This window comes from Dendrobium catenatum, unplaced genomic scaffold, assembly GCF_001605985.2.
Source record: "Dendrobium catenatum unplaced genomic scaffold, ASM160598v2 fragScaff_scaffold_188, whole genome shotgun sequence".
NCBI lineage: Eukaryota > Viridiplantae > Streptophyta > Magnoliopsida > Asparagales > Orchidaceae > Dendrobium > Dendrobium catenatum.
Window position 1 is genome coordinate 856,430 of NW_021318650.1, and position 15,399 is coordinate 871,828.

A 15,399-nucleotide genomic window follows, 5' to 3' on the forward strand; every position below is an offset into this window, starting at 1 on the left:
TGTAATTTCAATCTCTATAATATATAACAAATTACACGGTGAAAAATTTATCAATGCAAAATTATCCGCGTTCTTCACCAACAAAAACAAAATTTTGATTGGAAAATTAGACTAAAACTTCGTATTTTTGAAAATTGAGATATGCGTAATATAACCTAACTCGATCCGAACAATTTTTCGATCTTGGCCGATGGATGAAACAACCTAAAGCGGCTAAAAATCATCTTCTTCTTCCCCAAATCCTTTTCTTACGACTTTTTCCAATCGGTTAGAACATGTCAATCTAGATGTTGAATCTATACGTGTCACACAATTCAGCTATAAGTTTATTGAAATCAGAGTTCAGGCTACCCAAAATTTATTTCTAAAAGCTCCCAATTAAATATTATTTCAATACTCATGCTATTCAAGTGGATTTTCTAAAAACGTTTAAAGTTTGACGTAGTTTATTTATAAAATGGAGAAGATTCTAATTTGAACATCTACTGTAATAACATGACAGAAATAAAGATAAATTAGAAGATAAATAATAAAGAATCACTTATCATAACAAAGAAACATATATTTTAAATATCCTTAATAATATATACCAAAAGTATTGAATTTTAATATATTCTAAATATATTTTATGTTAAAATATTTTTAAATGAAGTGGCTCACAGGCTGATGTGTCGAGTCTGGGTCAGCTCAAGCGCAAGAGATATTCATCGAGCCAAGAGAGCTTAATAGGTTAACTGAGTTTTCGATACTCAGGTGCACAAAACTGGACACAGAGAAGAGCTTTTATTAATATCTTTCGTATGAGAAATGTAATGGATGATGAGGATGATGTGCTCATTGTTTGTAGTGTGTACATCAATATGCGCTTCAACATATTTTTATGTAATTATAATTTCATAAATTCTTAAGATTATAAACTCTGAAAATCTAAAAATTATAAAATAAATAGAAACTATTTTTTTTTCTATCATAAAGTGTTAAGTACTTGAGATATTACATATATATAGAGGTTCAACATTATTTTATGGAGAATTAACATGATTTTCTTAAAGCAAAATATAGTGATCCACTTGCAAGAATAGTTCAACAACTTTACAAATTAGTTTTTGAAGTAGAAGTGTGAATGCAAATTAATGAAATTAAGGGCATCTCCAATCGAAAATCCCATTATTCACTCCAAAATACAATGAAACTCAAATATGTCATGATTCATCTCCAATCGAACTCCATTTTGCGTGCTTCTGCGAATGTAACAGTCTTTCACCTCTTTCGCGTGTTTCTTCGGCAAATCCGATTGAGACAGAAAAATCGCGTTTGGTGAACAGTGCAACACCGATATTGACGATTTTGTTTTTTCCGTTTGAATGGAGCAAACCAGCTACGACTTACAATCGTTTGGAGTTTGGCAGGAGATGCCCTAACTACTAGTACACTCCTAGTTGCGATGATCTATGGTGATGAAGAAATTATTCTGTGCGGATACTGGATAGTCCGGAGGACAATCAGAATTCACCATATCACTCGATACCCAACATTGATACCGAGCAAAAAATGATATTTCACATTCTGATTTACCTTTATAAGTCATCCACACATAATAATTTATGGCGGTAATGGCACAATCAAGGGTAAATCTAGCTCGATTTGGGCAAATCTAGCTCAATTAAGGTTAAGGAGGGAACCAAGGTGGATAGCCAAATTATTAGGTCCGGACATCCACTAAAAATTTGCCACATGGACTACGCTTTCACTAAAAAAAAAGCGCAATCAAAAGCGCAGGTAAAACACAGGTAAAGCACAGTCAAAGTGCATCTAAAGCGTAGTTAAAGCACAGTCAAAGCACACAACCAAAGCGCAGTCCACGTGACAAGTTTTTATTGAATGTCCAGACTTATTTCTAGGTCAGGTGACCGGACCTAATAATTTGCCTGGTGGATATTCCCCACTCAATGGTGTCGATGGTGAGGCAAATTATTGCATCTGGTCACTGGACGTAGAGATAGATTCAGATATTAATAAAATATTATTTTAAATTAAACACATCAAAAGCACAGGTAAAACGCACGTCAAAGTGCAGTCAAAAGCACAGGTAAAGTGCAGTCAAAACACAACTAAAACGCAAGTTAAAAACATAGGTGATGTGACAAATTTTTATTAAATGTCCCAATCAATATTTTCACGTCCGGTGACTGGATGCCATAATTTGCCCGATGGTGATGTTTTAGAAATTAGAGAAGCTATTTATTTTTTCGTTCTCCAAGTTGTCCCCTTCTGCGACGTCCATTTGCCTCCGCACGCCTCCTCCGTCGCGCCAGCCACCGTTGGTCAGTTCTCCTTCATCATTCCTACCTTTGTCCTTCCAGCATATTTTTTTGTGCATTCTATAAGGACCATGGCAAATTATATTCTTTTGCCCTAGTCCAATGCTTATAACAATCTCGTCTTTTCGGGATGAAATATACCTCCATCTTGAGCTTTCTCAGCTGGGGATTTTGTCTCATTCCTTATTAGTTTCTACGATTGGGAGGGTAGGATGATGCTTCAAGGGTTTCTGTTTATCCGTTCGCTTATAATTGCTTGTGGTTTATCGGTATCACACGAGCCATGGCGGAGGCCCGGACAAAGTTCGCTTGATATCCCGCGGAATTTCGTTGGGGCTCTCTTCGGTTTTGAAATGAGCTGTTTGTACGCTTTATTAGCCTATTGTCTTGTTGATTCGTAGCGGTGCTTACCATTCTGTGCACTTTGTTTAAGATCCCATTTTTCGTTTATTATATCTTGGCGATCAATAATTTGTTTTCTCGATGTGTTGCTAGAACGCTTGTTTCAAATGCGTTGATGTCTATCTTGTTGGTTTATAAATTATACTCCAGGAATCAAGTATGCCATCACAACAATCCCTATTCCTGAATCTACCAAAGTGTGCATTTGCAACCTCCAAATTACATTTAGACCTGCAGAAAGTGGTTGCCATTGCTGACTGGCCAGCACCCCGTTCCTTCTTGGACAACCGAAGTTTTCATGCCCTCCCTAATTTTTACCGCAAATCAAAGGATTCAGTCTCATCATGGCTCCTATAACAAAATGCTTGAAATCTAAAGCCTTTCAATGGGGTGGTGAAGAGCAAGCCAGCTTTTGACGCTATCAAGAAGGCATTAAGCTCTACTCTAGTACTGGTGATTCCCAGTTTTGATAAGGTATTCAATGTGGATACCGACGTGTTTTCTATCGGCATTGGTGTGGTGTTATCTCAGGAAGGAAAACCTGTTGACTTTTTCAGCGAAAAACAGTCTCCGGCCAGGCAACGGTGGACAGTGTATGAACATGAATTTTATGCTATAATTTGAACACTAAAGCAATGGGAGTACTACTTGCTGAATTAGGATTTTATCATTTGTAGTGGTAATAAAGCACTCTAGTACATAAACCTCCAAAAAACTATTAATAGGATGCACGCCTGTTGGATAACATTTTTAGAAAAAAATCATTTGTCCTAAAGCACAAGTCTGATAGCCAGAACCGTGTAGCTGATGCTCTTAGTTGTAAGATGGTCCTTCTAACGCAACTCCAAACATAAATTACGGGGTTGGATTGCCTTAAGGAAATTTACAACACTATCCTAACTTCGGTGAAATTTGGAAACAGTGCCTCACAATGAGTCTGTTGCGAGTACTCCTTACGCATGGTTTTTTATTCCGCCATAATCTCCTATGTATCCCAATCTCATCTTATAGACAACATTTAATCCGCGAAGCACATGGTGGTGGTCTAGCTGCTCATACCGGCCACAATAAAACACTGCAGCTCCTCAGTTCATGCTTCTATTGGCCCCCGTCTACGCCGTGATGTCTTCAGGCTTGTCGATCGCTGCTCCATTTATCATAAATACAAGGGCAGATCTCAAAACACATAACTTTACATGCCATTGCTGATTCGAGATTCCATTTGGGAGGACCTCAGCCTCGATTTTGTTTTGGGTCTACTTCAAACCAAACATGGTAATGATTCGATCATTGTGGTCGTCGACCGGCTCTCCAAGATGGCACATTTCATATCTTGTAAGAAAACATCTAACACCCTTCACATTGCCAATATTTTCTTTCATCAAATTGTTCGATCACATGACTTGCCTCGGAGTCTAACATCTGATAGAGATGTGAAATTTATTAGCCACTTTTTGCATGAGCTTTGGAAGCGTTTGAACATTGGTTTGCGTTTAATCTCAACCTACCATCCCCAATCTGACGGCCAAACTGAAGTTGTTAACTGCACCTTAGGGAACATGCTCCGATGCCTAGTCCAAGAACATGCCAAGCAATGGGAAGATATGTTGAGCCAGGTTGAATTTGCCTATAATGCCATGGCGAACCATTCCACCGGTAAGTCCCCTTTTATTATTGTTTACACTAACTTACCTAACTTAGCATTGGATATTGTTGTGTTGCCCAAATGCGAGTCAGTGGCCGCTACCATGTTTACTAACCAGTATGCGCAAATGCTCGCAGAGGTTCGCCAACACTTGATTGACTCCAATCAATGCCACATTGCTTCTGCGGACGCGCACCGGGGACATAAACTATTTAATGTGGGCGACCTTGTTATGATCAGACTACATCGTGAACGTTTTCCTCCGGGCACCTACTCAAAACTCACATGCCGTAAAATTAGCCCAGTGCCTATTATTGCCAAGATAAATGACAATGCCTACACTGTTGCTTTACATACAATCTGTCACACGCCTCGTACGTTCAACGTCTTTGACATTTGGCCATTTCACCCTCCTAATGATGTTGCTTTTTATTAGCTCGTCGGAGTTGAGCTTCTCGGCTATCGGGGAGGACTGATACAGAGCTTGGAAGGGCAGAACACAATAAGGCGCATGACACATTACCAATCCCATGTTACCTATCACTATAGTAGTACTATTTCTATTATTATAGTACCATTGCTACTTTTTGTTTGTTATCATAGTAATAGCATTATCTAATATAATAGTAAATAGAACTATATATAGAGGGGGAAGAAGAGAACACAATATCATTTGAAAATACAAATACTGTTTTACAGAAACATTTCTTGTTGCTTGTCATTCTGCTATTCTCATTCCAGTGATTACATTATATTGGGGCAGGAGAATTGTGTCATAATATTAGTTGAAGTTCTGTGAGCCCTCATCTATCGAGAGAACTGTAATGAACCTCCATCAATATCTTAGTTTTTTTTTAATGGAGATGCTATTGTTAGAAAAATGCAGAATTTATAATAGATGAGGCCAATTCTATATAAAAGTTGTTGAATTTGCCTGGTTTTGTTCTGATATCCGACTAGAACTTCTGTGCTTTCATAAATGATTTTGTTTTAAGACATATGTGGTCAACTATGTTTGCGCTTGCCTTGTAAAATCTAATAAATTGCTGAATTGACTTTTATTGTGGTGATATTAGAGCTCTTTGAAAAATCTTTCGGGATAATGCATCTACCACTTTATATTTGAGAGTGTTATCAAAACCCAATAATTTCACGAAAAATAATTGTTATTCCGGCATCTAAATTACTTGTTGCATCAATTCAAGGTGCTTCATTGATATATTCTAATTATGAAATGCCTGTCTTAGATTATAAAAAATTGTTTATGTCGTTTCGTCTCCTGTTAGCTTGCACAACATCTAATTTAGTAGGATCCATCTCTGCACGTTCATCTAAGATAAAATAGCTGCTCAAATAATTATTTTTTGTCTGGGAAATTGTACATTTTGAAGGCTTAAGAAACAACGTAAGCTCTTTGAGTAAACTTAGTATCATACACAAATGATCTGTGTGAGCTTCCAGCGAGTTATTGTGTATAGTAATATCATGAAAAATGCTGGGGCAAACCATCTTTAAATAAGGTCGAAGAATATTATTTATCACAACACATCTTAAATATCAAAGCTCTATTCACTATTGCTCCCGGGCATCCTTTTGTTGTACCTGTTGCTTGCGAAGAAGTGCGTCTCTTTGCTCAACTTCTACAACGTGCATTCATTGGACTTTTAACATCACTGCGTTTAGTTGCAACTTATCCGTTAGATTTGTCTATTCTAGATTTCTTGTATTCCCCTCCATAGTTCTTGTCATTGCATAGTATTATTGGATTGCTTTGAAACAAGACCTTTGCCCTTTATTGTAGTGTCATTCTTACTTAAACTCTTTGATGTTAGAAGTAAACATTGATAGAGTTTAAGATTTAACTGTTTCTTTGTTCTTTTTTCAGTAAACCAGTAGATTTGTCTATCAACTTCTGAGTTTGGAAGTTCCCCATAGACTTAGTCGTTGCTTTGGTATTGCTTATAAGTGTTAAATTTTATAATAATATCTCAGCCTGTTTTTGATTTCGTCAAGATTTTATCAGTTAAATCATATCACGCATTAAAAAAAAAAAAAAAACTTGATTAAAATTGTTGGATTGATTAGTCCAGTCTTAATAATGTTAAGCTTTTAATCTTTCTGTGATTACCACCTAATCCCCATTTTTGTTTGTTACAACTACTGCGTTTACAGAACATATTCAATAATGCCACCAAGTTTATTCTATTCTTAGATCCAAAGCAGGTCTTGATGTTTTGGCTGTCCACAACATCATTGAAGGACATTCACAACTGATTTACTATATTATAAATTAATATATAATTTTCACAGTGAAGGACATTCACAACTGATTTACTAATTTAATATATGATTAAAAAACTTCATCTTTTGCTATGAAGTAGCGGTTGAGATATTTTGATCTAAATTTGATAAGGATGAATTTTAAAATCATCAAATTTATTTGAGATGATTAAAATATAAATTTTGATTGATAGATCATATAATACATTTATCTCAGAATAAATTTGATAGTTATAAAGTTCATCTTGATGAAATTCAGATGAAGATTATTCTCATCCAAAATTTCTCTTTTTATCACTGCAGGGACCTAAACATTTTGATGACGCTTGATTTCCTGAACTGAAATAACTTAGCCTTGCCTCCAATCAGAGAAGGATATAACTGGTTTGCATGCTCAAACATGAAATCATGCCTCGTCAATATTCCCACCACAGGCGACCTCTGCAACATTATAGAAGGTTACAAAATCTTCACTAGTTCCCAAATTCTTCTTCCTTTAAGCTAGAAAATGAAAATAAATTTGAAGAAAAATTACTTACACAAGGCAACTTCGGAATAACCAGCAGGTGTCTTAGACCAACTTCACGGAAAAGTATGTGAGCTTTTGCCAGTGACATAGACTCAACAACAGTATATGGTGAAGTATTTGTAAATGGATGCAAATCAATAAACATTTCCATCTCTTCAGCTGTGAAAACAATATCATATATTGTTTCATGCCTAACTGAGCCACGTTTAGCAAAGTCATCAGCTGATAACTGCTCAAACTCATTAACTTGAACAGAAAGGGGAGAAGGCAGAAAACACTTTTTTTTCAGCAGCACTAGAAGATGACTGCGACGAATTAGGCCATAGAGTACAGGAATCTCAGAAAATGGAGGTTCATCTATCACAGGAAATCCATTATGACCAGTTGTCTTCAAGATGTGAACTACATTACCAACTTTCTCCAAACCATTAAAGACATGTAAGGGACCTGTGACTACATCACCAACAGTAAGCTGTCTCATGTAAGGCTCTGCATGCCCTTGAAGGAAAGGAAATCCTTTCAGTTTGATAAGGGTGTCATAGATGCTAGTATTGAAACAGTCGGCCACAGTTTTTGATATGAGCACAACTAACATCACCAGAGGAAGCAAAAGGAGATTGTTTGTTAGTTCGAGAAGGATAACGCATATGGATACGGTCATTCTCATTGATCCACCTAGCAACGAGGCAGAACCAAGCACCGCAAAGAGGCCATGATCTAGAGATGATTTTGAGCCCATAAGCATTCCGATTAGGCGACCGTAAGTTGCACCGGTCAAGATAACAGGAATAAACAGACCAGCAGGAGCCACTATACCATAGCTCAAAATTCCTAGAAAATAAGAAGTAACAAAGAACAAAAGAATAGAATACTTGTTGAAGACCCTATCCGTACCAGCGCTGTACAGATTTTTTATTGTGTCATCATTGGTGTTGAAGAACAAGCTAGCTAGATCATTATAGTGATCAGGTGCACATTGAAACTTCTTGAAGTTTCCAGATCTTCCTATTGACGGGCAAGCTTCAGATATGCCACCAGGGCATGGTATACAGGATGCCAGCCATGGTAGACCAAATAGACAACAAGATGTAAAAATGGACACAGAAGCAGCAAGAAACAGCTTATATGCAGGACCTTTCCTGAAAAAAAGGAAGGGACTTACACCAATAGGGAAAAGCTTAAAAAATATTTTTGCAGTAATGAGGAGGGATGAAAAGAGCAAATCATACTCGTTAATGTGATTGTAAATTCGAAGAACCTTGCGCAAGAGAAAATTGTAAAAACTCCCTAGTATGCCACCGATGACTCCGAGAACAATCACTGGAGGTATGTCAGCTACATGATAGGCAACATTAGCTGCAGTTACATCAAACATTATAAGGCCTCCCTTTCCAAATAAGCCACACTTTCCACTTTTGCAGAAATCTATAAAGGCCCTAAGCACAACAGCAACTACAGCTGTTGTAAAAAATGCCCTCCAGAGAAGTGCAGATCTCCACCTATAAATATGAAGAGAAAGAATAAATAACAGCTATAAGTTCTGTATATAACAAGCTACTCAATAGAATGATGAAATGTAAAAGCTAACAACTTAAAATTATTGAAAGGCATCGTCTTCTTACCACAAAAAGACAGGTTAAATGAATCTTATTTATTCAAGATGTTACCTATCAATGATTTGTCATACTTCTAATAATAAATACCAAAAAGATCTTCTTCTTGAAGAAATGAAAGAATGAAATTATTCATTTAAATCAAGAAAACATTTAGCATGCGTTAGAAACACAAAAGGGTTCTTAATGGTTACTAAAAATTTAAGTTGCTTACCGTTAAAGAATCTTAAGGTCTCTCCTCTCTAAAGAAAAAAAACCTGAACAACATTATCCACTTTACAAATGAAAGCTACTAAGCTAGTATATCAAATGCAAATTGCCAAGTGTAAAATTTTGAATGCTGAAAAGCATAAAAAAAGGTAAAAAAGAATGTTTTTCAACAATAAAAGGAAAAGCAAATAAGCAATACACTATCAACAACAACAACAACAAGCCTTTATCCCACTATGTGGGGTCGGTTATATAAATCTTTTTTCTCTATTGTATCCTATTAATAGTCAAATTTTTATCTAAATCTAATAAAGAAAGGTCATTTATAATATTTTCTAACCAAGTTTTTTTAGGTCTACCTCTATCTTTTTTAATTTAAGTTAAATCTAATACATCTACTTTCCTAATCGGGTCATCGGAAGGTCGCCGTTTTATGTGACCAAATCATCCAAGGCGAATCTCTCTAATCTTATCTTCCACTGGAGCTACTCCAACCTTTTCACGTATACGCTCATTTTGTATCATGTCTCCACGAATAAAGCCACTCATCCACCTGAGCATCTTCATCTTTGCAACACTTAACTTAATATACTTCTCTTATAATGGCCAACATTGTGCACCATAAAGCATTGTAGGTCTCACTACCATCTTATAGAATTTTCCCTTAAATTTGAGAGGAAATTTTCTATCACACAAAAAGCTCGATGCATTCCTCCACTTCAACCAACCAACTTGGATTCTAATAATAATACCCCAATCTATTTCGCCATCACTCTGAACAATAGACCCAATATATCTAAAACGTGTACGACTTAATTGCTCAAAGTTACAATCCCCCACTAGATCTATTATTACTCAAATTACACTCCATATGTTCAATTTTAAATCTACTCAAACAAAAGTCTTTAGACTCTAAATTTGACCTTCATAATTAAAGTTTACCTTCAATTCCCTCTCTACTCTTATCAACAAGAAGTATCATCAGCAAAAAGCATACACCAGAGTACAACCCTTGCAAAGGTCTATTGAGAACATTCATGGCTAAAGCAAAAAGATATGGGCTTAAGATTGACCCTTTGATGTAATCCAATTGGAATAGGAAAATACTTGGTCAAATCACCTTGTGTTTGAACACAAGTAATATCTCATGCATACATATCCTTAAAGATTTGAATATAAGCATTATTAACCCCTTTCTTATGTAGAACTCTCTATAGCAGTTCTCTTGGAACTATATCCTCTACTTTCTCTAAATCAATAAAAAATATATGAAGATCCTCCTTATTCTATCTACACTTCTCCACCAAACCTCACAATAAATGTATATCTTCCATAATAGACCTACCTGACATGAATCCAAATTAATTTTGAGAAACATTAGTCTCACGCTGCAACCTATGCTCCATAACTCTCTCCCATAGTTTTAAAGTATAACACATTAACTTAATACCTCTATAATTAGCATAATCTACTAAAGTCAATTGCATTATCACAATCTTCATTGAAAAATTTAGCAAAATATCTCATTTATTTTTGTTGAATATCCTCTTCTAATAAAAGTACTTTTTGATCTTCATCCATAATACAGTTCACTTGAACAAAATCCTTAGTACTTATATATCTTTATTTAGCTAACTTATATATATATATATATATATATCTTTCACCCTCATTAGAATATGATCTATTATATAAATAATTAAAAGTTAAAATCTTTGCATTGCATATTGCTTTTTTTAACTCATTATAGGTCTCTTTATGTATTTCCCAATTATCAAAATTTTTACAGCTAAACCAAATTTTATAAAAAATCTTCTTATTTTTTTAATCTTTTCTTATATATTTTGATTCCACAACCAATTATTTTTATTATTAATAGTTTTTTCCTCTCATATTCCAAGTACATCTTTTGCAACATTCTTAATATCACTAACTATTTTTTTTCATATAATATTAGCTCCCTCATGCAAAGATAAAATCTAGAATCTTACTCACAAAAATATTTTTATTAATACTCTTTAAATGCACTCATCTAATCCTAGAACAATCATTTATTTAATTTTTTATTTTCTACCCCTTCATCTTAAAATACAACTAATAAGTGATGTTAGGTACATAAACTTTCACTCAGAATAACTTTACAATTTTTATAATTTAAATGCTTTATTTTTCTTATAAAAAAATAATCAATCTGAATGTTCTTATATCTATTTTTATAAATGATAAGATGCTTATCTCTTTTCTTAAATAAATTATTAACAATTATAAAATCACAGGCTAAAGAAAAATCAAATATGATCTTACCACCTTTATTAGTCGCTCTAAAGCCATAGCTATCAAAAATGCTTTTAAAATCATTTACCTCTATATTAATATGTCTATTTAAATCTCCTTCAATTAGAACTCTTTCTTTAAGAGGAATATTTTGTATTAATTCTTCTAAGGTCATTCAAAAATTTTATTTTAAATACATATCCAAACGTACTTGAGGAACATAAGCGCTTATAATATTAATAATCTTAGCATCAATACAATATTTAAAACTATAATTTTATCTCAAATTCTATTAATTTTTACAATATTATCCTTCTAACTCTTATCTATAATTACAGTTACACAATTTTTAGTACAACTCCTACTAGAATATCATTGTTTAAATCATAAACTATCAATCTGCTTAGCATTCTCTCTAACCCATTTAATTTTCAGAATGCATAAAATATTTCTCTTCCTATAAATCATAATATTTATTAATTCCATTAATTTGCTTGTAAGCAAACCAATATTCCAAGTACTTATCCTAATTTTAGTTTCATGGACTAATTTCTTTGCCCACATCCGTCCATAGTGTGAGAAATCTTGCCTATTTAACTTCACCCGGACGCTGATGCAACATCCCTTGCACACTTGTCACTGTATTTAAGTCATACAATGCGTCGCTTCCAAGGAACGCCCTAGAAATCAACACACCATCATATACTTAAATTTAATTATCACAATTTTGGTGCCCGTTTTTTGAGAGGTAGAGAAAGGCTAGACCAATATAAGGAGAAATTATTAGGTGTGGATGGGGCGTGGAAATATGTGGACATCAAATCAAAGCATTAAACATCCTTGTGTACAATATTCCTATTGTCTATCCACATGTGCATTATCCTCACCTAATACTTTCTTTGATGTAGTCGCATCTCACCTTGGTCTGTTGGTTGAAATCTTGGCTACCAATTAAGAGGTTTTGGGTTTGAGTTTTATGATGTGTGCAAGTTTGTCTTAATTTGTCTAAACGTCCCACCAAAAAAAAAATCTTTCATTTAGAAGCTAAGGTTACCAGGAAAATGAGCATAATAAAAGGTGCAAGAACAAAAAAAAAAAAGAAAAAAAAGAAAGAATGAACAAAATACAATAATAATAGTCAAGATAATGTTTACCATGATGCTAATGATTCAAGAACAAAGATCACTCCACCAATTGGCGCACGGAAGGCAGCAGCAATCCCAGCTGCAGCTCCACATGTTACTAGATCTCTCCTGTCCCTATCATTCTTGAAGTACCTAAGCCACCGGCATGTCAAGCCGTATTTGCGAGATCCTCCCTGCCCCAACAAAGAAGCAATGCAGGCTGTTGTATGCATCATCGGACCTGCCTTACCCACATGGAGTGAAGCTGATACGGCATTGATGATTCCAACTATCTGCATTGCAAATATTTTTCCACTTGTTTACAGAAACCGATTCACTCATTCATGCAAAGAGAAGGAAGTATCAATGATAGTAAGATAATACATTTCATCTGGAAAAGAGATGAACATCCATCAAAGTAAGCCAATATGAAGTGGAAGAACTAAAAGGTTCACCTTGACAAGAAGAGTTCTGAAAGAGAATATCTCAGGCGCATCAATGCCATTCAAATAAGCCTTCACTTCCGGTATCCCAGATCCGGCCGCCGCCGGAGCGATGTAAGCGGTGATGACCGCAGCAAACATCGTCAGCACTAAATTAGAAGATGCAAATACCCCAAACGCCCACATGTACCTACCACATCCATCGAATCGAACCAGTCAAACAAGAAATTAAAAAAAAAGTTTTTTTTTTTTCGCGGTTTAACTGAAGGAAATCGGCCGTCCACCTACTTGTTGGCAAGCATCATGTTGGAGGTGACGACGAACTTGATGCCGGCGATGTTCTCGATAGCAATGTTGTTGAAGAACCCGACGCAGCCGGACAACATGCCGACTAGGAAGCAAAGAGTCCATTTAAGGAGCACGTACTCGAAGACATTGGCCCGCCCCCCGCGCGCCCGCCAATCCTGGCTGAGAAGCTCGTTCTCCACGATCCTGCAACGCCAGCCCGCTGCCCAATTCATCGAATGCGAAGAGGATGGAATAAAAAAAGGAAGAAATCACAGGCGGGGAGAAAGGGAAAATGATACTCGTAGTCGAGGCTTTCTATGGCGGAGACGCTGGAGCCGACCAGAGCAAGCTGAGAGGAAGACTTGGAGGTCGCACGGAGGAGTTCGAATCGGCGATGCTCGATGAGGAGGGGCTCTTCCTCTCCTGCGGCGTTCCTGATCGCCATGGGCTGCGCCGGCGCAGAAGAGGTGGGATCGGAGATTCGGAGAATCTCGCCCAAGATTCCTCTTTTTATTCTTCCTACTGGAATCAAGTAAAGTGGATGCGGAGCGAAGAACTTGAGCGCAAAAAGCCTTCCAAGATCTCGCCTTTGCCTTTTGAGGGAGAAAACAGAGAGGGGAAGGGGAAGGGGAAGGGGAAGGCGAAGAAGAAGACGACTTAGACGAGCACAGCAGCAACCGGACGATTCTCTGCCCTTTAATACAGGAGACTACGGATCACAATCATAGTGAATCATTTGACTCATAAGGAAGGAGAGGGCGGTAAATGTGTAATTTAGAGGGATTTCTAGCGCATTTTTTATAACCAGTATAATTGCACGTGCCATGTCAATAAAATTTAAATAGTAAATATTATTTAATTAAATTAAATCTTATTATGAAGATATCAAATAAATAAATTTATAATTACAAGAAATAGAAGCGACAATTATATCCCAATTTATAGGACAAATGGGTTTAAGATTTTAATAAAATAACAATAATTAAAATTTAGTAATATATGATACCAAATTTATCATAATTAAAAAAACAATTGGCCAAAAGATTAATAGAGAATAAAATATAATCAAAATAATAAAATTACTACGTAGTTAAATCATTTTTTTAATAGTTAGACACCTATGTCTGCCAAAAATATAGCAAAATTTCAAAATTAATCATGTTATTCAATAAACTATAGCAAAATTTCAAAAGAAAAAAATAAGGATGCCCACCTATGCCTTCAAACTATTGTCCCTCCGACCACTGTTGTCAGACTATAGTCCTTTTGATCACTATCATTCGACTATGATCTTTTCGACCCCCCTCACCCGTCGACTACGATCCTTTTGATCATTGTTGCCCAACTGCGGTTCTTCCGACCACTGTTGTCCGTCTACGATCCTTCAAATTATGTCGCCCAAACATAGTCCTATCAACCAAATGAATACATTACTCTCTTGAGAACAGCTTTCATCCCCAATCATATAAAGTACTCTATATGATGTATATTTGTTACATTGAGCTAACAACTTTTGATGAGGAATGATATTATTCATAATCAACTACAAATACTAATGGATTTATTCAAACTAGGTAAGACCTTATGGTTTTTCTACCTTTTTAGGGGTTTCGATATAAAATTAATTGTCTCTTTGTAAAAACTGCACCCCTTTCTATTATATATTTGTGTGTTGGATCTTCATACAAAATTATGATGCTAAATTCTCTATCTCTCTACTGCTATGAATTTTTGAGGACGCAACAGTTTGACACTATATATGGAAACTATTCATAACTGGGGCAGCCTTTGGTTAACCTTAAAAGGTCGTTCACGTCAATGCACTAGACATGATTGAAGCAAGATAGTCCCTTTGCCATAATAACACTAATTTACATATTTTATTTGATCAAATAATACTAATTTACATAATTATTAGCAAAAAATTGTAATTTATTATTTGAATGTAAAAAAAAAAATATTTGAAATGTTATTTTTTATATATGAAAGATAAATATATAAATAATAAATCAAATATTCACTTGTAACTATTGAGAAAAATTTTAGAAACTTTATGTTAAATATTAAAACCTGTGCCTACAAATTATTAAGAAATTTCATTCTAAAATAAAATTATATTAAATACTTTTTATAAAACAACAACAACAACAACAACAACATCAAGCCTTTATCCCACTACGTGGGGTCGGCTACATGAATCCTTTTTCTCCATTGTGTCCTATTAAAAGCTAAATTCTCGTTTAAATCTAATAAAGAAAGGTCATTACTAA

At 35.3% G+C, this 15,399-nt stretch overlaps 1 protein-coding gene across 1 annotated transcript; it reads right to left on the reverse strand.

Annotated features, from left to right (window-relative positions):
- Window positions 1–6,803: 6,803 nt before the first annotated feature.
- On the reverse strand, window positions 6,804–13,835 carry LOC110100426 (putative chloride channel-like protein CLC-g). The gene is made up of 7 exons (XM_020827930.2): window positions 13,429–13,835; window positions 13,130–13,333; window positions 12,854–13,031; window positions 12,429–12,691; window positions 8,407–8,676; window positions 7,188–8,316; window positions 6,804–7,089 (listed from the first exon to the last, which is right to left on the reverse strand). Exons 1-7 carry the CDS (start codon window positions 13,572–13,574, stop codon window positions 6,943–6,945), a joined length of 2,337 nt encoding a protein of 778 aa, XP_020683589.1. The 5' UTR covers window positions 13,575–13,835; the 3' UTR covers window positions 6,804–6,942.
- Between the last annotated feature and the right edge of the window lie 1,564 nt (window positions 13,836–15,399).